This window comes from Hyaena hyaena, unplaced genomic scaffold (assembly GCF_003009895.1).
Source record: "Hyaena hyaena isolate Hyena2069 unplaced genomic scaffold, ASM300989v1 scaffold_1287, whole genome shotgun sequence".
Classification (NCBI taxonomy): Eukaryota; Metazoa; Chordata; class Mammalia; order Carnivora; family Hyaenidae; genus Hyaena; species Hyaena hyaena.
Genome location: NW_024081921.1, coordinates 281,598 through 307,171, shown reverse-complemented (window position 1 = coordinate 307,171; position 25,574 = coordinate 281,598). Strand labels below are relative to the sequence as shown.

Sequence of the window (25,574 nt, the reverse complement as noted above, 5' to 3'; positions counted from 1 at the left end):
CAATAAGTGTATTTCTCGATCTCATGTTTCAATATTATGTTGAATAGCTTTGAACAGAAAGCCATGTAAAAGGGTGTGGTCAGGCAAGTTATTTCTAAAAGCAAGGGAGAGGAGACTTCACAATTATGATGTGACTTGCTCCTAACGTGCTATTTTTTAAGATACCATCTAAAAGATAATTTTACAAGACCTGGTTGCCATCCAAGAGGTCCTGCTTGTATTACTGATGCTGGGGAAGTAGTAGGCCACAGAGAAAGCTTGTCAGTGTTGCTGTGAGTTTAGTCACTTTGTGAGGCTCTCTTGCGAGGTCTCTTGCCGGAAGGGGTCCCATCCGGCAGTCCAGGTAAGCCACCTGAAGTGATCTCCCTTCCCAGGGCACTGAGGTCCTGCCTTCTGCCCCCTCCCCCTCCGCACGTCTGCTAGAACATAAGACCCAAAGGAACTTTCTCAAAGTCAAGAGGCAGTCCAAGGTCTTAGGTTAATTAAGCTTCAAAAATGCCAGGCACTTCACGTCCGCTAGGGAATATGCTTGCAAACATGTTTCTAAGGGCCCCTGGATCAAATGAAACCGGAAGTGATGGCTTATACCCTACCACATTTTTCACAAAGCCAGCAAGTAAACTATTCCAGCAGGTGCCCTGCTTCTTTTCATGGCATTATTTACAGCCAGAATCTCCAGGGAAGTTGGCTGTCAGGGCATTGGGATGAAGGCCTTTTACAGTACAGGCCGTGCTACACCCTTATTTAGTTTCTGAGAAGCTAAAATTGAACCCATTTGTCCATGGCCACACAAAATGTCACAGGCAATACGAGAATTCAGATCTCCTGACCTTCCTGGTTAAGTTTTTCAAGGTTCCACCATGGGAGAATGAGTCAGGTTCTGACCCAGCAAACTGGAGTGTGATCTGGAAAAAGTCTATTCGACTCTTCATCTCACTTAAGGTCCTTTTTTTAGGACAGGTTTTGTGAAATTTTTTCCCTCTTTTCCACTGGATCATAAACTCCTTGTGGTCAAGACTCATTCCTTATTATCATTTGCTTCTTCCGTGCTGCCTGGAATATGACAATAAATGTCTGCTGGCTTTGAAGAAAGCAGCGAATTACTAAGAAATAAATGAGCTTTTCTCGTAATCGTAGCTATGCCACTCAAGAGCACTTGGTCTTATACCACCAAGAACTGACTTAAGAAGAAGAGGAAAAAAAAAAAAAAAAAAAAAGCAAATCATTCCCCTGAGGATTTGAATATGTTGAGAGATTATCATCATTTGCCAAAAAAGAAACTAACTTCAAGTAGTGGCTGCTTCCTACTTTTAACCAGAGGCTTGCTGCACGTGGGATTCCATCAGCATCAACATGCCGCGGTCACTTCCTGAGACAGGTTCAGAGATGTGCTATATATACCCCATGTCTACAAACAGTCAAGACAGAAGGGGTGATGGTCACCTGCTGCCTGAGGGGAGAGGTAGGTTTCCCGGGCAGCCGTCTCTGCATAGACACCCTCTCCCAGCCACTTTGTCACTATACTTCTGCCTGGGGCTTCAGGGCTTCTGCTCTCCCTGCCTCCCACCTACATCAGCAAATCTCAGCTCTCCCTTGCTCATATGCTCCCGACAGCCAGCAGAAGACTCACTTCCTTTATTATTTAAAAAAAAATCAATGTTATTTATTTTTGAGAGAGAGAGATTGAGTGTGAGTGGAGGAGGGTCAGAGAGAGAGGGAGACACAGAATCGGAAGCAGGCTCCAGGCTATAAGCTGTCAGTTACAGAGCCCGACGCGGGGCTTGAACTCAAGAACTCTGAGACTGCAATTTGAGCACATTCATGAAGCCTCAAAAGGAGGCGCAGGCCCATGTTCCTAAGGAACAGCGAGCATATAGTCACAGTTTTTTCCAGAGGAATTTTCCTCCATTTCAATCCATCAAATCCATCCAAGGGACATCCTGATTTTAATATCTTTTCAGGTTTTGCAGAGAACAAAGCTGAGTCACAGGCATTGTTCTTTCTGCACACAGGCAGAAGCTCCAGTTGGATCATTCTGCTGAGATGCCAGGGCAATGTTACAGGGAAATGTCTTCGGTAGAGACGTTGCCCTGACAACCAGAAAGCTTTCCATAACCTCCCACCTGCTTTACACTGAACCTGATACCTAGTGATCAGCACAAGATAAAATTCTTTTAGTTACCACTGGCCATAACCCATAGTTAGTTCATTCCAGTTAAATACTTCAAGCGTATCACAGGGGAATCTACGTAGAAAAGTGCTTTTGGAGATTTTATATACATTTATATGTTATAGATATTATACATAATACATATAATATATACAAATTAATACATTAATATGATGGCTACAATTGTGTCACTAGTTGGTCTGGGCAAAGCTGACCTCAATCTGACAATCGTACTTTTGAAGACTTCATGAAATACAGGTGCTGCCTGTATTTTGTAGTGGGCTAATCTGACAGTTGAGTATTTTCAAATCTTTCTACTTATTATTGGGATTTTAAAAGTACATAAGCACCCTGTTAGCTCAGCTGGTAGAGTAGGAGACTCCAAAAATACATGTAGAAGAATTAGAAATGATCTACTCTGACCTTTGATTTAAAATGTGCAGTAATTCGGAAAATCACGCAATATAAAGACGCAAATATGGAGTTCTTTACCAGAATAGCTCTGTCCCAGAAAAGTAGTTTTCAGGTCACTTTTTCTAATATGAAATACAAGAAATAATCATTTTCGCATAAGGAATTTCAAATATATTCTGCTATCTGCAAGAGCAACGATGAGTACCAAGTAGTTACTGTTTACCTTCCAGCTTCCTGAAGTTAAATTCCAGCACACTGCACATAATGACCAGGCCATTACAGCCCATCCCTAATCTCGTTCCAAAGAACCAGCTCTCCCTAACCAAGCCTTGTTATGGTAGATGAAGGAAATTCTTTAAGTGTTCTTGAAAAATGTACTGGATTATTCAGTGGGTACTTTAACACGTTCTAGAAATGATCATTGAAAATTACTCTATGGGCACAAGGCACTGGATTATGAACTACTAGGAATGGCAGGAATGATCTGGTAACTGAGGGCCCGAGCCATCTCTGCCTCATCAGGAAAGTTTGGCGAAGTTTTCCTAAAATATTTACCATAACGGGAAGCACAAAATTCCCATTTAAAGATCTCACCTTTGTTCCTTCGGCTGTCATTTCACCAGCTCATTCCAATCTACCAGAGCCTCAGACAAGGGCACCGTTTGACGGCAATGTGCGGATCATCAGTTCCTCTTTGCATGGGGACACTTACATGGTAGGTTTTCTCCCCTCAACTCTGCTACCTCAGTATTGAAGCCACCGTGATTTGGGGAAGGATTTAACTGCACTGACCTCTAATTTTACTCATCTGCCGGACTACATTTGTGACATGAGTTCTTTCTGTTTAATCTATACCCTTCTAGTTGCAACCCCTAGTGACTCATCGTTTTCACTGAACATAGCAGGATTCATACTTCTCATGCCTTTCCCTACCCTATGGGTTCCTTAAAATTCTCCTAGAGATAAGAGTAAATGTCAAAGAATCTTCCATAAAACATCTCCACTTCTGTTCTCTGAGGGGACTTGACTAGGAGGCAAAATGATACCTCTTTACAACGTTGTTCTAATCATTCCTAACACCCATCAGTTCAGTCCACTCTTCAGCCAATTCGGTGAAAATAATACCTGGTGATTTATTCTTAGCCTTAGGTGGTCAAAACCCCTGGGCAAGCCCTGCTGTCCTGCGGGTGTGGCTGTAAGGGTCCCCGGCTTTGAGGGCTCGGAGCCCAGGTTGTATAACCTGAAGGAGGCTCATTCATGGAAAACCACTACAGTCATTCTGAACTGCAGGTGTCAGCTTTGTAACAAGGGCTTTCACATCTAACGAGCAGCCATGCCCTCTCTCTGTCCTTGCCCCCCTTCCTGTATTGGAATGATGCCCTCAATTTGGCCTGCTGCCCTTTCTGGGTCATCCCTCCCTCTGTGTCCATAAAAATCACATTTGATGGCTTGGTGCCTCTTGACAGGAAGCACAGGATGTGCCTTTGGAAAGCCTGGGGCCTTCGCACAGTTTGAATGATGGTTTAGCCAGATTGTTTCCTCATATCTGATTCTTGACAAACTTAAAGAATGGACACTGGGTTGTCTGAATGGCAGATTTTATAAGAGAAGAGAAGGCAGTATAGTATTGCTCTGAAAAGGAGCTGACTTTGCCAGAGTGCCCTAGAATGAGTACAGCAAGGTGTTATTATTTCTTTATAAAATTTCCTAAATGCAAAAGAGATCCAAGAAATCCTCATTAAAATGTCCGCAAGCTACCCCAACAAGGATAACATGTATACATCAAACAAGTCACAATGAAAAACCTGATGCCTCTGGAAATTACAATAAATTACAAACTGTCTTCATTGTTATGGCACCTTCCCAGTTACAATTTATATTGGTAAGTTAATGACTGGTCACCGTTAGTTATAATGTTAATAATCACTGGTCATTCATAAGGGGATGAATGAAGTGTATTTTGTTACTTAGCTACCTTAAAATACCCATCTCAGCAGCTATACTAAAAAAATGGGATTTCCTGGGGCACCTCAGTGGCTCAGTCAGTTGAGCCTCTGACTCCTGAGTTTGGCTCAGGTCATGATCTACAGTTTATGAGTTCAAGCCCCACATCAGGTGCTTCGCTGACAGTGCAGAGCCTGCTTGGGAGTCTGTCTCCCTCTCTCTCTGCCCCTCCCCTAGTCACTCTCTATCTCTGTCTCTCAAAATAAATAAACATTTAAAAAATGGGATTTCCTCCTTAACAAATTACTTTCTACCTAATAATGTCCACATGAAGTTAAAGGACATCCTTAAAAAATGACATTTTACTCAGTTCAGGGGTCTGAACATAGGCTAATGGCGAGTGATGTACGTTTCAATGCCGACTTTTAAATGAATCAGGAGCAACATTTTATTTATTTATTTTAAATGTTTTTAATTTATTTTTGAGAGGGAGAGGGGATAGGGTCAGAGAGAGAGGGAGATGCAGAATCTGAAACAGGCTCCAGGCTCTGAGCTAGCTGTCAGCACAGAGCTGAATATGGGACTCGAACCCAAGAACCGTGAGATCATGACCTGAGCCAAAGTTGGACGCTTAACTGACTGAGCCACCCAGGTGCCCCTAATTTTAATTATTTCTTTAAATGTTTGTTTATTTTTGAGAGAGAGAGAAAAAGACAGAGCATGAGCAGGGGAGGGGCAGAGAGAGAGACAAAGAATCTGAAGCAGGCTCCAGGCACTCAGCTGTCAGCACAGAGCCCAGCACGGGGCTCGAACTCACGAACCGGGAGATCATGATCTGAGCCGAAGTCAGACGCTTGGCTGACTGAGCCACCCAGGCACCCCGGGAATAATATTTTAATGAAAGGATCTAATGAAGGAGGTAATGTAAATTACTTAAGGTACTTAAAAGAACTTAATATTTCTCTGCCTCAACTTTCTTACCTATCAAATGTAAAAAAATACATACTACATGGGTTGTCATAAGGACCCAAGCACAAGGTAGGCATCCACACAAGGGTAACGGCCAGCTGAGAGCTCTCACCATCACCGCCATGGACCGGTGGGGTCACTGACATAGCACAGCTTCACTGGTGCTCGCTAACAGGGTTACCAGTAGAGGGACACCTGAGTGTCATTTGCTGCTGGAGGGGCACTGTGTAGGCCTTTTGCTGGGTAGGTGGAGAGGCTTCCTTGTCACTTCTACATGCTTGGCCTGAGGTCAGAAAGCAGGGTGGAGGTAAATTCAGCTAATATTACGATTAGGAATCGTAGCCTCTGACTCTAATTATGTGCTAATTAGTGAGAATAAAAAATAACTCAGATTTTCGGAATAAATACCCACTTGCAGGAAAATGGCAAGGACCAGAAATAAGCTGGCAGAGTGGTAATGGAAAGTGAGTATATAATGAAAAAATGGCCTAAAATCATATAATAAGAAATAAACCATGCCCAGATATGGAATGATACTTAGCAGAGCAGATATTGTCATTTCACTTCTAATATACGGATCATACACTGACTGCATCGCATCTCACAAAGAATTCTGGGACCTCAAGTCCTTAAATTCTGATCAACTGCCATCACTTTTGAAAATGCCAAGTGAGGGGCCCTCCCTGGATGGCTCAGTCGGTTGAGCGTTCGACTCTCGGTTTCGGCTCAGGTCACGATCTCACGGTTTGTGAGTTCAAGCTCCACCCTGTTAGTGCGGAACCTGCTTGGGATTCTCTCTCTTCCTCTCTCTGGCCCTCCCCCATCTTCTCTCTCTCTTTGCCTCTCTCTCAAAATAAGTGAATAAACTTAAAAAAAAATTTTTTTTGAAATGCCAAATGAGAAACCCTCAGAGATAGAAAGGTCATGATTACTCTTAGGCTCCTCTGGCACCATCACAACCTCACAAGCAGGGACCCGCGACACAGTTTGTACAACCCAGTGCAAAATGAAAATGAGGGGCCCGCTGTATAAAAGCAAGTAAGGAGTCCACCATCAATAAAAATTCATACAAGGTATTTCAAGACAGCAATAACAGCATTAAACCAAGTGCAGGCCCTTCCTACGCGCAGGGCTGTAGGAGTGTGCAGGGTCTCACCTCAGCCGTCACTATCAGACACCAATGCAGACCAGTGGTGTCGGAACTGACACAGCAGGAACCTGTTACTCACCACCGTCACTGCGTCATTCAGCAGGGACTCTCCGAAGACCAGGATGTAGAGCTGCTCGTTGACCTGAATGTTCTCGAAGACGGCGAGCACAGCCACGGGGTCCACGGCTGAGATCAAGCTGCCGAAGAGTAGATTCTGGAGCAGAGTGATGTCACTCAGGCCGAAGGCTTCGATTTGGCAGATGCCAAACAAAGACACCCCAATGCCAATGGAATTCCAGAGGGTCCCTACCACGGCATACCAGAAAATGGTGCCAATGTTCTCAAAGAATGGGCGAGTGGGCATGAAATAGCCTGCGTCGAGCACGATGGGCGGGAGGAGATACAAGAAAAATACATCGGTCTTCATGGCAGGCGGGGACTTTTCATCGACCCCAAAAATAATCCCTCCGAGCAGCAGGCCAACCATTATAAGGAGGCAGCTCTCGGGCACTATTGTGGGCAGCTTGTGATACAGGTGGAAGCCTGTGAAGGAGAAAATAAAGACAGCATTTGGGTTGTGTGTGAATCAGAGAGAAGACATACCGGTTCTCTTTACTAGAACCAAACAGATTGTATTTCAAAACCTCCCAGGTCAGCATAATTGGCTTCACAGATTGTGACGTAAAAGTCAGATGATCGCCTTAAAACTATTCACAAAGTCCACAGAGGCACAAATTCAACTTTACATCAGAAGTCGAATGAGATACACACATAATACACAGCACGGCTCTGTCTACGTTCCAATTAAGTGTTCTTAAAGGAGACCAAGCAGTTTTATATTTGAAGGATTTTTGTGATTTCCAGCACATTTTCAAATGTGACAGGTCATTTCAAAAAACTTCAAGGAGGAGGCAGAGACGTATTCCTGTATGTGGAAACCTAGGCTCAAAGAGATACACGGCCTTGCCACGGTGGCCGCGCCACATGGCAGCTTTCCGGTTACCGCCGTCCCCTCTGGTACTGAGAAGGGTTTGTCACTTACTTCATATTTTTACTGTCCAATGATCTCACTTGGAATGCTAAGTACGCTTAACTTTTCAGAGGTCGGAAATAACCAACTCACCCATAAAGGCGCATCAGGTAGTTACTATCTGAGAGGTATAAACAAACCATGATCTCCAGTCTCAGAGAGTTTCCGGTTGAGGCAAAGGAAGAGAGGTGTTTATGACCTGCTCTAATATAAGACACTGTGTGATGAGACCCCAGACAACCACTAGGGGATCAGAGAAGGACATCATGGAGGAAGCAGTATCTGGGAGGGCTTCCTTAAAGGACAAACATTAAATACACAGAGGAAACATGAAGAGTCTCCCAGGAAGTGAAGAAATGGAGGAAAGTACCCATCTCCCAATTCATGGTGGAGCCCAGTGTAGCTTTACTGCAAAGACTATGTTGGGGGGAGGCCTACAGCAGCAAAGGAGGGGAATGTGGGTTGTACCAGTGCATGGGGTAACATGAGGAACAACTTCACATGTGACAGTCACTTGACAGGGCGTAAGTAAGGGTGGCCCTTATTGACAAGGTGACAGCCAGCCATCCTGAAGACATCTCACAGGCTTTAGAATGAAAGCAGCACCTGGCAGTGATCGAAGTTATAGGAACATAATACGAAAGTGACAGAATGAGTCCTTAGAAACTTCGAATCGCAAAAACGTTAAAACGTAATCCCTTAAAAGCCTACAAACTGCACTACAGTCATAGCACGAAAGAGCTTATATGCAACAACAAAGAAGTAACCATAAAAATTTGAAGAGAGGTAAAGAACTCATTTCTAAATAACAAAGTGAACGTCTTTATATTGGGAACCAAATCATCCCTCCAGCATTGATCACTTTATCATTCGTATTCTAGCGGCCTGAGAATTGTTGGGGAGCACATGTATTCAACTGGTTCGGCCACTCTTCACCCGTGACCTCTACCCTGCTGACCTCTCTGATGAACAGAGAATTTTAAGAAAGTCCCCTGAAAACCGTATCTTTGTAACCTCTTCTCACAACGCCTGCTTCTACATTCAGCTTCCCCTGCGTGAGAAGGATGTGCCCACAACAGCACGGCGGGTCCCCTGGAGTCTAAGGCAAACCAGCTCCTTTCTGGAACGCAGGGAACGAAGACCCAACGTGAAGGCGCCGTGCGTGCTGTGAGCCTTAATGGCTGCTGTCTGACAACGGCCCCTGGCTTCACGTCCAGTGCTCACGTCCGACTCTGCCTGAGTGTGGACAGGTTACAACCAGGCCCAGGCCCAGGCCCGGTTTGCTTATCTGGTGACAAACGCACCTGCCACCCCAAGGACTGTGACAATCATGAGTGATGGGCTGCATGGCAGTCACCACTGTGCCTGTGACGTCACACATGCCCCCCAACTTTGGCTTCCTCCCCATCTTCTGCATGAAAACGCAAGAGAAAACAGTTCTAAAGAAATGCACGGAAGGACTAGGATCCCCCGCCGACAAAGTGAAGAATACGCAAGGCCTCTTCCCGGTGGCTCCCTCTTCTTCCGGCCTCTTGCTTTCCTTTTCCCGCCACCCCGTCCCAGGCACCCCGGGCTGCCACACGGATTGTCGTCCCCTCTCCCTGTGTTGAAAGGAGGTCCTCATCCTAAGAATGGAGCGTGGGAAACAAGGCAGATGAAGAAAGGACACAGAAGCTGCGTTATGCATTCTGCAGGCCAACGGCTGTCGTGCTCCAGCGCCATGATGGGTCCGGACCAGGAACCTGGAGGGCAAGAAACGACCGAGCAGACGCCAGACAAAGGCAGCCACAGAAATGCAGGATGCCGTTAGACGAAAGGGCCACGGGAGAGGAGGCTAAAGGAGATGTGGGCAATGAGAAGGGGGACATCTGGCAGCAGCAAACATCAGAAGAGAAGAGCCAAGATCAAGAACTGTTGCTCAAAAGATCCTGCCTTTAGGGGCGCCTGGGTGGCTCAGACTCAGGTCGTGATCTCTTGGTTTATGAGTTCGGTCCACGCGTGGAGCTCACTGCTGTCAGTATGGATCCTCTTTCCCTCTCTCTCTGCCCCTCCCCCTCCTGTGCTCATGCTCTTTTTCTCAAAATTAAACATTTAAAAATAAATAAGTAAAAATAAAAGATCCTGTATTTATATTTTAAAAACGCTGTTTTCCTTTCTTCCATGGATGTTTTGGTCATTCCGAATTGGTCTGAGTGACCCTTGCTTGAAACTGGACAGTAGTCCTGAATCTGCCCAGTTGTTTCACAAGCAAAGGGGGATTAAATGAAAGGTGGTCACAACACATCTCGGCTCTGTGCTTCTGGGTGAACATGAGCAGAGACACTGAATTTTCTACCACACTCTCTGCGGGCCCAGAAGTTCTAGGGTGTTGAGTGTCTGGTTTATGAATGACAAGAGTCAAGACACATATCAGCAAAATAACTAATCAAAACAAGAGTCTTTGGGGCGCCTGGGTGGCTCATTCGGTTAAGTGTCTGACTTCGGCTTAGGTCATGATCTCATGGTCTGTGAGTTTGAGCCCCGAGTCAGGCTCTGTGCTGACAGCTTGGAGTCTGGAGCCTGCTTCAGATTCTGTGTCTCCCTCTCTCTCTCTGCCCCTTCCCCTGCTCTCACTCTTTCTCTCTCTCCCTCAAAATAAATAAACATTTTTAAAAACTTTTAATTCACTAAAAAAAAAAAAAGTCTTAAATTTCATTGTTCACAGGATAAAACAAAGAAATCAACAGTTGCTAATGTGAATTCATTGTGGCTCTCCCCACCCTCAATTCTTCTTCGGATGGAAAATGAATTTGAATGGACAGAATTTGCTCTCCAGAGTCATTATCTCATCAAATGCTATGGAGAAACAGATCAGTTATCAGGAAAACAGAAAGAGAAGACAAATGAACCTTTTGATGATTTTCATGAGGCTGAACGTGCACTACTCCAAGTGCAATCTACTGCTCAGTCCAGGGGTCAGCTAACTTTTTTCTATAAAGGCCCAGACACCAAATATTTTCAGCTTGCAGGCCATATTTTATTTACTCTCCCGTTGTGGTACGAAAGAAGTCAGAGATGATACCTAAGTGCAGGAGTGTGGCTGTGTTCCAGCGAGACTTTATTTGGGTACATGGAAACTGTCCTGTCTTACTAGTCTATATGTCACGAAATATCATTCTTCTTTTGATTTTGTTTAAAAATATAACAGCCTTTCTTGACCCACAGGCCATACAAAACAAGGGCAGGGGCTATATGAGGCCCCTGGGCCGTGGTTTACCTGCTGCTGTTTTAGTTTGTTTCTTATATTTCCTGCTAAATTCTACGTAGTAGTGTATGGGGTATTGAATTTGTGTCATTTGCTTTTTATCACTAGTGCATAAGAGTCGGTGAGGATGGATGCTTTACATTTTATTTTCTTTTAATTGCTATAGAAATTCACTTAGCAAGAAGGGGAACCGGATTAGGGTCTCATACATAATGTGTAGTTAAGACGATCCTCTCTTGGAGTGAATCTATTTGCATACAAATTTCGCTTTGCATACAAGTGTTGAAATTAACCGAGCTTTTTTTTTTTTAAAGCTAAAGATCTATGTAGAGAGAAGTACAATGCAATTAATTCACTATATTTTCTCATTATGCTTCAAATAATCTATTTGTCAAATGCTGGGAAGAGAACACAGGAAGCTTCCAGATAGCAGGATCCATGAAAGAGCAACAATGTAAAAATCTCAATCACAGAGAACCACCACCACCACCAATAACAAAACAACTATACAAAATAAGTTTCAAAAATTACATACAGTTCTTTTTTTAAAAGTTTTTTTTATTCACTTTGAGAGAGAAAGTAAGTTAATTTTCGCTTGGGAGGGGCAGAGACAGAGAGAGAGATCGACAGAGAGACAGTCAGAGAGAGAATGAGAGTCCCAAGCAGGCTTCACACGGCCAGGGCAGGGCTCGAATTCACAAACTGCGAGATCACGACTTGAGCTGAAATCTAGAGTTGGACACCTAACTGAATGAGCCACCCAGGTGCCCCCGAAATTACATATAGTTTCAATTCACTAGTGACCCAGCCAGGAGGGAAAGAGGCAACTAGCAGAGATGAGCAGAGACAAAGCCCACAGGAGAGAAAGCACACCCTCCAGGCCCAGACAAACAAAACTATCCAATTAATGTTCCAGATTTTTTGAGAGTTTAAAGAAAAAATCATGACATTTATTACATTCACAAATGTTTTCCAAGCTCGTGTTAAGTAGGGGACAGGTACCCTTGGAAACAAAGTCAGCAGTAGGCAGCCTGACTCCGAACTAGCGTCCCTGGTTGGTCCTCGAAGCCACTCTGGGAAACAGTGGATTTAACGTAAAAAATAGTCTAAAATAAGCCTTGCCTACTTGGCTGGGGGCGGGGGCTGAGGGGGGAAGGTAAATATTTATAGAGTACATTAAACTTGTTTTTAAGTATTAAGAGAAACAAGCAAGTTCACTCAAAGCTAAAAATGCTGGTTTTATGTATCCCAATTCACACAGCAAGCAAATACACATTTTCAAACAAACAGAATGGCAATAACAGAGTAGCAATAGACCATGAGAAACTGGAAATAACGCAAAACATTTTGATCCCATGCAGCAACAAGCTGCAGTCACTGCTGGATGGATGCTAGAGGACAAAGGCTGGGTGACAGGTTTTCATTCTAAAAATAAACAGAACCAGACGGCCTGAGTAAATAAACAATGAAAGTAGGGAAACAAAAAACACATAAAATAAACAGAATGAAAATAAATAAAACAGTTTAGCTGATTTATGTCAGTAACTTATTGACACATGAATGCATACTTCTAACATGTAGGCACATGCTGGGGCTGAAAGATACATTTAATTTCTCCCCACCAAAAAAGAGCGCAATTATGAATACATAGCCAAATCTTGTTTTATGGCACTTTGCTTTACTATGCTTCGCAGATACTGCATTTTTAAAATTTTATTTATTTACTTATTTATTTATTTTTACAAACTGAAGGTTTGTGGCAGCTCTGTGTCCTTGAGCAAGTGGACTGGCACCATTTTTCCAACAGCATTTGCTCACTTCCTGTCTCTAAATCACATTTTGTTAATTCTCCCAATATTTCAAACTTTACATGATTATTATATTCATTATTGATCTGTGATTAGTGATTACAACTTGCTAAAACCTCAGATGGTGGTAAGCTTTTTTTTAGCAATATTTTTTAATTAAGGTATGTACATTATTTTTTTTTTTTTAGACATAAGGCTATTGAACATTTAGTAGACTGCAGGGTGGTGTAAACATAACTTTCATATACACCGGGAAACCAAAAAATCCATTTGACTTGCTTTATTGCAATATTTACTTTATTGCAGTGGATAGGAGCTTAACCTGCAATATCTCCATAGAGGTTTTAAAAATGCTCCACTTATGAGGTTTGCAAAAGACTTATAATAATGAGGGAATTGAAAAAAATGAAAATATAAATGAAACATTAAAAATTTATTGGGATTATTCCAAAGCAGAACTTAGATAGCATTTCCTGTTTCCAAATGACATGACCACTTGGAAAGAAAAGCTTAATGAGTACAGACGGTCCATGAAGAATTTTGAAAAGGAACAAAGAGTTAAACCCTTCATCAGACTGTTGAGTCCCTTCCCTGCACGAGGCTCTGTGGGGCCCAGGACTGGATCACGAATGGGCTGTATCTTTAATGAGCTTGGATTTGGCATAGAAGACAAGACACGGACATAAGTAATTATAACACAAGCCAGAGAGTGATAAATGAGATGAAAGAAGAATGTAGAAGTTCTAGAGACACAGGGAAGGGAAGGAAATTGCAGAAGAGGAGGCTCAGAAAGGAACTGGAGGAGGTGGTGTTCAGATAACTAGCTGTGGATATGTAGGTTTCAAAGGGAATGAAGCACAAAAAAGGCACAAGAAAGACTAGGTGCCATGTGGGAGGGGCGGCACACCTGACCTGGATACCTGTGAACTGCAAAGAAGAGATGGGCCAGTCAGGGGAGGCCACACTACAGAAGGCCTGGGGAGTCTATCTTTGAAGACGTGAGTCTGTTCCGTGGCCCGTGGGAGCCAAGGAGGGTGCCTCAGAGCCATCCTTGCCCTCCACGCATGGAGCAAACAGGGATGACTCCCTCCTAAGAGACTAGAGATTGGAATTTCAAAATGAGGGATGGAAGCTGCCCAATTAGAGTTTTACACCAGGTGGACGTGATTAACCATCAGTGAAACTAAAAAAGACGTTGACCCAAACATGTGACTAAAAAGCTTAAGAAGAGCCCAAACTCCAAAGGGATCTTATGCATAATCTTAATGCCCAGCTTTGTGGTAATGAAAAAGAACACATACATAACAGAACAAAACTATATTCCAACATTATATATAATAGGGAAAAAATCGGAAGCAATAAAAATTATCAGTGCCATCCAATCATATTTTTCATTCAATATACATTTACTGGAACTCTACTAGGTGCTGGGCACCACATCAGGCACTAGGCCTGCAGCAGTGAAAGACAGCAAGCCCCTGTGCAAGAAGGCTGCAGTTTAATGGAAGGAAACAGGAAATTAATACATCAACCAGTAAACGCATAGTGGCAAGTAGTGATGAGTGCTACAAAGAAAGCCAGAGGAGGGTGAGGCATCCAAAGAGACAGGACAAGGTGGTATTTGACATCAGCCTGGGCAAAGAAAGCCTCTGATGGGTGACATCTGAACAAAAGCCTGCATGAACTGAGTATGTGAAACATGGTGGAAGAACTTTCCAGAATAGAGGAGAGAAGAACAAGGGCCCTGTGTTGGGAGCACCCTGAGCAAGAAAACCACAGTGGCTGGAGCAGGGGAAGTCAAGAGAACAGGGCAGGAAATGAAATGGAGAGCAGTTCTAATGAAATAATAGAACACACAGAGCCTGTGGCCATGGGAAAGACTTTGGGTAATTTTTGTGCAATGGAAGCCACTGGAAGCTTTTGAGCAGAAGACTGTCATGATCAGATCCACAGTTGTATAGGGTCATTCTGACCGCAGTTGAAGAATGGAGGCAAGAACACCAGTCTTTCAGGAATTCAGGAAGGAGATGACAGTTCCCATTAAAGTGGCAGTGTGTGTAAGAGGAGGTCAAATGCTGAACATATTTTGACGGGTGCTCCCACAGAACATGCTGCGGGCCTGGATGAGGGAAAAAGGCTGGAGACAGTGTTAATAATCGATCCTGCCTATGTGATAAAAGCTCCATAAAAATCCCTCAACGACACTATTCAGAGAGCTTCCAGACTCCTGGCAGCTTCCAGACTCTCCTGGCAGGAGAGACCGAGGCTCCTGCACTGGGGATCCTTCCAGATCCTGCTCAGTATCACTTTATCTGGCTATTCATCTGTATCCTTTATCATATGCTTTCTTATGTGCTACACCAGTAAGCATAACTGTTCCCTCGAGTTCTGTGAGCTGGTCTAGCAAATGACTGAACCCAAGGAGGGCATCATGGGAACCTCGATTTATAGCTGTTTGGTCAGAAGCACAGGGACTCAACTGCCATGAACAGGCTTATGAGACTGAGCCTTTAACGAGTGGGCTAGAACACGGACTTCAGGTAGATAATGTCAGAACTGAATTGAACTGTAGTACACCCAGTTGGTGTCCTCAGAGAATTGGAGAAATGCTTGATGTGAAAAAACCCACACATCTGGTGGCCAGCAGTATTCTGGAAGTCTAGATGTTTTTCTCTCAGTGAAACTGATGAATCAAAGATGAATCCAAGACTTTTGGAAAATTCCATAAAGGTTAAAGAGTTTTAGCATTAGAAAAGAAAGACAAATCTCTAAAACACACAATAAAATTCTATGCTGCAGGTATCTCTCTTACAAAGCAGTGATAAATTATAATCAGTGACCCCAAAGTAAAGGATATTAAGATAGAACCTAAGATTCTTTTAATTTCACCTTTTAGCTCTGTGCTGACAGTGTGGAGCCTGCTTGGGATTCTTTCTCTCACCCTCTCTTTCTGCCCCTTCCCCATTCATGCTCATGCATGCTCTCTCTCTCTCTTTCTCTCAAAATAAATGGGTAAAAATAAAATAAAGTGAAAATACAATGAATAAATAAATAGGTAGACTTTAAATAAATAAATAAATTCACCTTTTAAAGACCGTGGGAAAAAAGTAAGAAAAAATAAAGATTAAAGAAATAGAACTAACTTCTTTTGGAAAAAATGAAGTATGCATGTTTCTCTATTCCTCCTACTCAGTAAAATAAAATAAAATAAAATAAAATTCCTAGACATTATATACAAAATAAGCATAAGGAGATTCTGAAAAGTGGACAGAAGGCGGAAAACCAGCCAGGGACCTTGAGATCTGAAAAACAACATGGCTGTGAGTTTCTTGGGTTTTCTTTTTGCCTTTCATATCCCAGATCTGAAGAAGCCACTAGCCTGGAAATGCCAACAATCACAGATGACAAAAAGTCCCAGCAAAAGTCTGTCCTATCTTTACTATGGACCAGGAAAGAAGCAGCGTAGCAACACAGAAGACTTCTAGATCACAGCTACTCTCCTCCTGCCAACGTGTCAAAGGAAAATGTGGCCCCAGTCTCAGCAAAGTCCGAGTAGGGAGCCCAGATTCTGTGCTTACCAGATTGTAAGTAAAACCCCAGCCTCCCTATTGGGATAGTGTTAGAAAAAGCAAAAGTAGGGAGGCAGGACTTTCTTCATCACTGGGTGGTAACTCTTTTCCATGGTGCCTTTAAAGACTAAGTGGAGAGCCTGGCCTTCCGCCACCTGCTGTTATGGGGCATCCCACGTCCTCTTCACTGAGGTGGGTCAAAGGAGGCCTAGAGGAGTCAAAACGTGCACTTCCACCCAACAAAAATGAAGCCACCACTCTTGGTGTCAGTGAAGGCCACCAGAGGAACAGCAAGGAGGTACTCCTAATGCCTCCCAGCCAAGGAAGGATCATAGGAGACCTAATAAGGATACAGAACTGCCAGCCCCGTATATTAATGAGGAGAGCATCCTCCTCAGGTAATCAATGCAAGCAAAGTGGGGAACCTGAAAATCTACCCCCAACTGTCAGTAATGGTATGTCACCCTTCTTTCCCACCACCAAACTGGTATCATAAGAAGCCATCTAAAACAGAAGGTATAAGTAAGATCCAGGTCTCAAAACTAATACCCCAAATGTTCATGTTCCAATTGAAAACCATTCATCATACCAGAAATCAAGAAGATGCCAAACCAAATGATAAAGAAAGAAAATTAATAGATACCACTATCACGATGACTGAGATGTTAGATTTATTTGACAAAAATGTGAATACCGCCATAATAAAAATGTTTCGTGAGTACTTACAAACACACTTGAAACAAATGAAAAAATATGAAGTCTACGCAAAGAATTAGAAGATATAAAGGAGAACCTTCTGGAAATTTTGTAACTGAAAAATATAATAATTGAAATAAAAAATTCAATTGTGTAGGTTTAATAGCAGAGAGCAGTAGACAGAAAGGAGTTAGTCAACCTTCAGGTAGAACGACAGAAATTACTCAATCTGAATAACAAACAGAAAACAGACTTCTAACAGCCCAAGGGATCTGTGGATCTATAGCAGAAGATCTAACATTCAGTGTCATCAGAGTCCCTGGAATGGAAGAGAAAGAGGGAAGGGCTATAAAAGCACTCAAAGAAGTAAGAGCTAAAAACTCCCCCAATTTGGCAAAAGACATAAACCTACAGAATGAAGAAGATGAGTAAGCCCCAAATGTGACTAGTCTAAAGAAGCCTACAGCATGACACCTCATAGTCAAACTTCTAGAAAGAAAAAATCATGTTAACAGTCAAAGAGAAAGAACACCTTCTCTACAGGAGGGAAGAGGGAATGACATCAGATTTCTTGTCAGAAACCATGGAGACCATCAGGAAGAAACATGACATCATTTATGTACAGAAAAATAGAACTGACACATAATTGTGTATCCAGTGAAAATATCCTTCAGGAATAAAGGGAAAATCAAGACCTTAAGACCTTCTCAGTTGAACAAAAACTAAGTAAATTCAACTAAGTTGCAACTAAGTAGGTTGTGAGCAGACCTATCCTAAAATAATGGCTGAAGGAATTCTCAAAAAGAAAACAATGTAATCTCTATATACACACATACACACACACACACATACATATACACACACATTTTTTTTTAAGTATTTTTTTTTGAGAGAGACAGAGTACAAGTGAGAGTAGGGAAGAGAGTGAGGGAGACAGAAGACAGAATCTGAAGCAGGCTTCAGGCTCTGAGGTGTCAGCACAGCGCCTGACACAGGAATTTTACTCGTGAACCACAAGATCATGACCTAAGCCCACGTCAGATGCTTGACCAACTGGGCCACCCAGGTGCCCCAACAATGGAATCTTAGAACATCAGGAAGTAAAGAAGAAAAACAGATAGAATAAAAATATGGGCAAATTCTATGCATTTTCCTTCTCCTCTTTAATTTTCTAAATTAAGTTTGACCACTGAAGCCAAAATTATAACACTGTTTGATGTGGTTCTCAATGTATATAGGAAAAAGTTGAAGCCAACTATATGACAAGTTGGAGAGAGTAAAGGATGTAATGGGAGGTGAGGTTTCTACATTCGTTCAAACTCATGAATGACTACACCATTAAACTTCTGTTAATCGTGTGTATATAACATAATACCTAGAGGAGCCACTACAGAGGCTATACAAAGAGGTAGTCCCAAAAACTCTATAGATAAATAAAAACAGAGTTCCAAAAAACATATTCATATAACCCATAGGAGGGCAGGAAAAGAAAACAGAGAAATGAAAAACAGAGAACAAGAAAGAAAGTCACAGACTTAACCTCAAACATAGCAATAATGACATAAAATGTAAATGGCCCAAATGCATCAATTAATAGCAGCTGTTGACAGAACAGGTTAAAAATATGACCCAACTATTTGCTGTCCTCCAAAAGCTCACTTCAAATATAGGGATATAGGCTGGGTTAAAAATAAAATAATAGAAACTTGTATCATTAAACATTAATCAAAAGAAGGTGGGAGTGGCTATATTAATACGCAATACATACTACATGAATTATATCTCAATAACACTATTACAGAAAATAATCTATGGGTCAAAAATGAAGTCTCAAGGGAAATCAAAAAGTACACTGAACTGAATGGAAATGAAAATACAAAATATTAAAATGTGGGACACAGCTAAAGTTTTACTGAGGGAGAAATGTATAGCACCAAATACATTCATTAGAAAATAAGAAATGCCTCAAATTAATAATCTGACCTTTCATTTTACTATTTGCAGATGACATACTGTATACAGAAAACCCTAAAGACTCCACCAAAAAAAAAAAAAAAAAAAAAAACTACCAGAGCTGATAAATGAATGCAGTCACAGGACACGAAATGAACGTACAGAAATTGGTTTCCTATCCATACACTAAAACTGAGGTAGTAGAAAGAGAAATTAAGAAAACAATCCCATTTACAACTGCATCAAAAAGAGTAAAATATCTAGGAATAAACTTAACCAAGGTAGTGAAAGTTCTGTACAAGAAAAACTATAAAACACTGATGAAAGAAACCAAAGATGACCCAAACAAATGGAGAAACATTCCACGCCTGTGGTTTGGAAGAACCAATATTGTTAAAATGTCCATAGTACCTAAAGCAATCCACAGCTTGAATGCGATTCCACTCAAAATACTAACAACATTTTTCACAGAACTAGAACAAATAATCCCAAAATTTGCCTGGGACCACAAAGTACTCTTCGTAGCCAAAGCGATCTTGAAAAAGAACAATGAAGCTGATAGTATCACACCCCAGATTTCAAGACACTCTACAAAGCTGTAGTCATCAAAACAGTACAGTATGGGAACATAAGTAAACACACAGATCAGTGGAACAGAATAGAGAGTCCAGAAATAAACCTGGGCTTTTACAGTCAATCTATGACAAAGGAGACAAGAATATCCAATGGGAAAAAGACGGTCTCTTTAACAAATGGTATTGAGAAAACTGAACACCTACATGCAGAAGAATGAAACTGGATCACTTTCTTACACCCATGCACAAAATAAACACAGAATGAATTAAAGACCTAAGTGTGAGACCCCAAACCATAGAATTCCTGTGAGAGAACACAGGCAGTAATTTCTCCCAACAACAGCCATAGAAACACTTTTCTATATATGTCTCCTATGACAAGGGAAATAAAAAAGCAAAATTAAACTATTAGGACTACACGAAAATAAAAAGCTTTTGCAGTGAAGGAAACCATCAACAAAACTAAAAGGCAACCTACTGAATGGGAGAAGATATTTGCTAATGATATATCTGATAAGGGGTTAATATCCAAAATATATAAGGAATCCATACAACTCAACCAACCAAAACACAAATAATACAGTTTAAAAATGGGCAGAGAACCTGAATAGTAATTTTTCCAAAAACGACATACAGATGGCCAATAGGCACATCAAAAGATGTTCAACATCACTAATTATCAGGGACATGCACATTACAACCACAATGAGGTATCACTTCACACCTTTCAGAATGGCTGAAATAAAAAAATAACAAGTGCTGACGAGGATGTGGAGGAAAAGGAGCACTCATGCACTGTTGGTGGGAATGCAAACTTGTGCAGCCACTCTCAAAAACAGTATAGAAGTTCCTCAAAATTTAAAAACAGAACTACCCCTATGACCCAGCAATTCCACTACTGGGTATTTATCTACAGAAAGGAAACACCAATTCAAAAAGATAGATGTACCCTATGTTTACTGCACCATTATTTATAATAGCCAAGATATGGAAGCAATTCAAGTGTCTATTGATAGACAAATGGATTAAGATGAGGTATAAATAGGTGTGTGTGCACATGCACATGTGTGCATTAACACACACACACACACACACACGAATATTACTCAGCCATGAAAAAGAATGAAATTTTGTCATTTGCAGCAACATGGATGGATCTGGAGGGTATAATGTTAAGTGAAATAAATCAGACAGAGAAAGACAAATATCATATGATTTTACTCATAGGTGGAATCTAAGAAACAAAACAAATGAACAAAGAAAAAAGAGACAAACAGACTGTTAAATATAGAGAACAAACTGGTGGTTACCAAAAGGGAAGTGAGGGGTGGGGGGAGTGAAAGAGGTTAAAGGGGATTAAGTGTACACTCATTACCGGGCACCTGGATGGCTCCGTCATTAAGAATCTAACTTCAGCTCAGGTCATGATCTCACAGTTGGTGAGTTCAAGTCCCACAGTGGGTGAGCTGGAGCCCCACTTCGGATAAAAAAACCATGAGCCCTGAGTGAACCCTACTTCTCTCTCTCTCTGCTCCTTGTCCACTTGCCCCCTCTCTCACAAAAAAAAAAAATAAAATACACTCATCATGATGAATACTGAGAAATGTATAGAACTGTTGAATTATTATATTGTACACCTGAAACTAATATAACACTATATGTTAATTATACTTGAATAAAAAGGAAATTTTAAAAACCTAAACAACTACACACAAACAGCCAAGTCTCTCCCAAATAAACGCAATTGTTTAAACTATAGTCAATCACGTGATTTTCTTACTTTACTTCCAGTTCTTCTCTATGAAAGTCTTGCCCCTCGCTCCTGCCAGTTGAGTACTCTTAACCACTTCTGGTTTGTCACTACCCAATTGAATAGATTTTTTCTCAAATAAACCCTTAAGATTAAAAATAACAATAATAATAAAAGCAAAACAAACCCAAAAGAAACAGAAGGAAGGAAATTATAAAGAGCAGAAATCAGTGAAATTGAACACAGAAAAATAGGGAAAAAAATCTGAATCTTAGGGCACCTTGGTGGGTTAGTCAGTTAAGCATCTGACTCTTGTGGGGCGCCTGGGTGGCTCAGTTGGTTAAGTGTCTGACTTCGGCTCAGGTCATGATCTCACGGTTCATGGGTTTGAGCCCCACGTCGGGCTCTGTGCTGACAGCTGGCTCAAAGCCTGGAGCATGTTTCAGATTCTGTGTCTCCCTCACTCTCTGACCCTCCCCGGCTCATGCTGTCTTTAACTCTCTCTCAGAAATAAATTTTTATAAAAATTAAAAAACATTTTTAAAGCATCTGACTCTTGATTTTGGCTCAAGTCATGATCTCACGGTTTGTGAGATCAAGCCCTTCATCAGACTCTGTGCTGACAGCACAGATTCTGCTTGGGATTCTCTCTCCTCTCTCTCTGCCCCACTCCTCACTTGCAAACACACTCTCTCTCTCAAAATAAATAAGCATTTAAATGCTTGTTTAAATAAAAAAGCTGAATCTTCAAAAACATCAATAAAATTGGCAAATCTCTAGCAAGATTGCTATTAATGTTTACTAATAATTTGGGAATAAAATAAGAGTATCACTATAGACCCTGACAACATAAAAAGGATGATATGGGAATACAATGGACACATTTACATACACATTTGACATCTCAGATGAAACAAACAGCCATAAGTCACCTAACATGGAGATGATTTATATAGCCCAGTAACTAGCAAAAAACAAGAACAAACAAACTGAATTTATAATTTAAAACTCTTTAAATATATCAAATCTCTAGCCCAGATGGTGTTACTAGTGAATTCTACAAAACAATACCAATTCTACATAATCTCTTCCAAAAACTAGAAGAGGAAGAAACATTTCAGTTGGCTTCTGAAACTACTACACCCTAATATCAAAATCAAGCAAAGAGCACAAAAAATAAAGCAACAGACCAGTATCCTTTATGAGTACTGTGATATTTTAATTTATACATATTTGTATATTTGGTCTTCAATCCCTTTCCTGGTACAGAGCCCCTAAAACCTTTGATGAGAGGACAGTCTTGTGGTACTGAGCCCTTAACCTGATGCTGCTTCCCAGTAGATAATGTCAGAATTGCATTGTAGAACACATAGCTGGTATCCAAGAATTGCCTGGGGACACTGGGACTGAATCCAGGATTCTAGTACAAATGTAAAAATCCTTATCAAAATATTAGCAGAGAATTCAGCAATATATAAAAGATGTGTATGTTGTGACCAAAGGAGGCTTAGTCCAGGGATGCAAATGTGCCTTCACATTTGAAATCTAATCAGTGTAACCCATCGTATCAAGAGACTAAAGAAGAAAAATTACATGATTATACAAACTGATGCAGAAAAGCGTGTAGCACAAATTCAACATCTGTTTATGATCAAGACCCTCTGCAAACTACTAATCAAAGGAACTTTCTGAACTTGATATAAAGATGATCTGATTCCCAATGCCAAGTTTTATTTACCATGCAAAAAAAGTGCCTAGCTGGCAGAAAGGTGGCCTGCTCACCTTTAAACCCCCCAAGTTGCACCTGGGTGACTCAGTAGGTTAAGCATCTGACTTCAGCTCAGGTCATGATCTCACGGTTTGTGGGTTTGAGCCCCGTGTCGGGCTCTGTAATGACAGCTAGCTCAGTGCCTGGAGCCCGTTTCAGAATCTGTGTCTCCCTCTCTCTCTGACCCTCCCTTGCTCACACTGTCTCTCTCTTTCTTTGTCTCTCTCAGAAATAAATTGTTAGGGGCGCCTGGGTGGCATAGTCGGTTAGGTGTCCGACTTCAGCTCAGGTCATGATCTCACGGTTCGTGGGTTCGAGCCCCATGTCAGGCTCTGTGCTGACAGCTCAGAGCCTGAAGCCTGCTTCAGATTCTGTGTCTCCCTCTTTCTCTGACCCTCCCCTGCTCATGTTGTCTCTCTCTCAAAATAAATAAAACATTAAAAAAAAAAAATAAAGAAATTGTTAAAAAATGTTAAAAAAAAAAAACCAAGTTGATGCTCAAGACACATATGTTGGAGAAATGACTGAATAGCCCATACATCATTAGGTGGAAACTATGTATATTATGGGAAAATCACTGCAGAGAAAATAAATATTCATCCTTCCTAAAACTGATAAATAACTCATATGATTACTTATTCTTTCATTTATTGACCCACAAGCATTTCCAAGCACTCACCATCATGAAGTGTGCAAGGCACTAGAGACACCGCAATAACCAAGATGGAGATGCCTGTCTCCATGGAGTTTACCATCTACGGGGACAAAGGATGTCAAAGAAGGGATTACCAACGCCATGCTTGTTATGGAAAGGGAAATGTAAGTCACAGCAGAACCACTGCAGGGTCTTTAATTCTGTCTGCCCCACTGGAGAGCAGCTCCTTAAGGAAATTGGTTGGAATTGTCAAAGCCAAGAGGTGTGGGAGGGGCTTCTAAGCAGAGGGAACAGCATGTGCAAAACTCGACAGTGTGGGCACCAAGTGTGGCCCATAGGAGGCGCTGCAAGAAAACCAAGAGAGGGTGAGAGTAATGTGTCCTAGGGCTTGTCATCCACAGTTTGGATTCACCTCAAGGTAGCAGCAAGTAGGAACACCCAATACTGGCAATGATCTGAAGAGAAAGGTATGCTCTTCGTTGGGAGATATTTACAAAATATTTCAGAGGGCAGTGAGCGACCCATGTGGTTCTCTTTCCACAGTCACACAGTATAGACGTCTTTAGCAGACTAATTACTACACTACAGTTCACAGACCCACATGAGGGTCTGTTTCACCCACTAGAGCAGGATCCCAGGGCGGTAGCGAGTTTTACTCTCTTTTGCCCTCTCATTATCCCATAGTTTGTAGCAGGTGGACAAAAATGGCAATAAAGAGGGGCGCTTGGGTGGTGAGCATCCAACTGCAGCTCAGGTCATGATCTCACAATTCAGTTCATGAGTTCCAGCCCCACATGAGGCTCGCTGCTGTCAGCCAGCACAGAGCCTGCTTCAGATCCTGTCCCCCTCTCTCTGCCCCTCCCCAACCTGCTCTCTATCTCTCTCTCTCTGAAATAAATAAACATGAAAAATAATGGCAATAAAGAGAAAAGTGCTAACCTTCCCTTTGACCTGGCTGTGCTCTTTTAGGGGTTTTACTCCAAGCCTCTGGACAGGCATGTAGTGACAACCAGGTATGCATGCTGTCACTGGGGGTCAAGCACTTGAAAACAAAGATCGATCAGATCATGGGCCTTGACTCTTATCACAGTCCTCACCCACATTCTTAGTCCCAACTTCTCGATCGTTTTCTTTAATCTTTAGTTTTGTTATTTTATTTACCAACGGAACACCCAGCCAACTGGTTTGTATCTGATTACCCTAAAGGTTTATGCTTTCATCGCTGATGGGTGAGTTCCACCTTCAACTCAGTTTCCTTAAGGTTGTAAGAGTCGTGCTGTCCCTCCTTAAAATCTTCACTGTCACCACACACAAAAGAACACACACTGTATGATTCCCCTTCCATGAAGTCCTTAGGGTAGTCAAATTCATTGGGACAGAAAAAAGAATAAAGGCTCCCAGGATCTTTGAGGACGGAGAATGGGGAGTTAGTGTTTAATGGGCAGAGTTTCTGTTGGGGAAAACGGGAAAGTTCTGGAGATGGCCAGTGGTGACGGGTGCACAACATGGTGAATTATCCTATGTCACTGAATCGCACCTGAAAGGGTTAATATGGTAAATTTTATGTGATATCTATTTTACCACAACAGAAAATAAATCTTCATATTCATTTTTCACTTTCTTACTCATTATTATGGAGTAATTATGGCAGAGCAAAATGAAATATTGATAACAGCTACATAAACACTGCTCAGCAAACAAGTGTGAAAAGATGTAGCTGAAACTGATCTCGGCTGATAGCCGCTGCTACCCATGCACATAACCCAAAACAACCAGCTGATCAGCTGAAGGCAACTCTCCACGTGGTGAAATAAAGTGTGTATCCGGTATTTTCACTGTGTACGTACATCTCTGCCCCGTTACATCCACTCGCAGTTTC

The 25,574-nt window shown here is 41.8% G+C and overlaps 1 protein-coding gene across 1 annotated transcript in view; it reads right to left on the bottom strand.

Moving 5' to 3' along the window:
- The window catches only part of SLC9A2 (solute carrier family 9 member A2), a 93,436-nt gene that overhangs the window by 48,659 nt on the left and 19,203 nt on the right, over positions 1–25,574 (bottom strand). Inside the window, exon 2 of the mRNA XM_039223195.1 lies at positions 6,727–7,190. Within this exon, the coding sequence (XP_039079126.1) occupies positions 6,727–7,190 (464 nt within the window). The remainder of the gene's footprint in view (positions 1–6,726; positions 7,191–25,574) is intronic.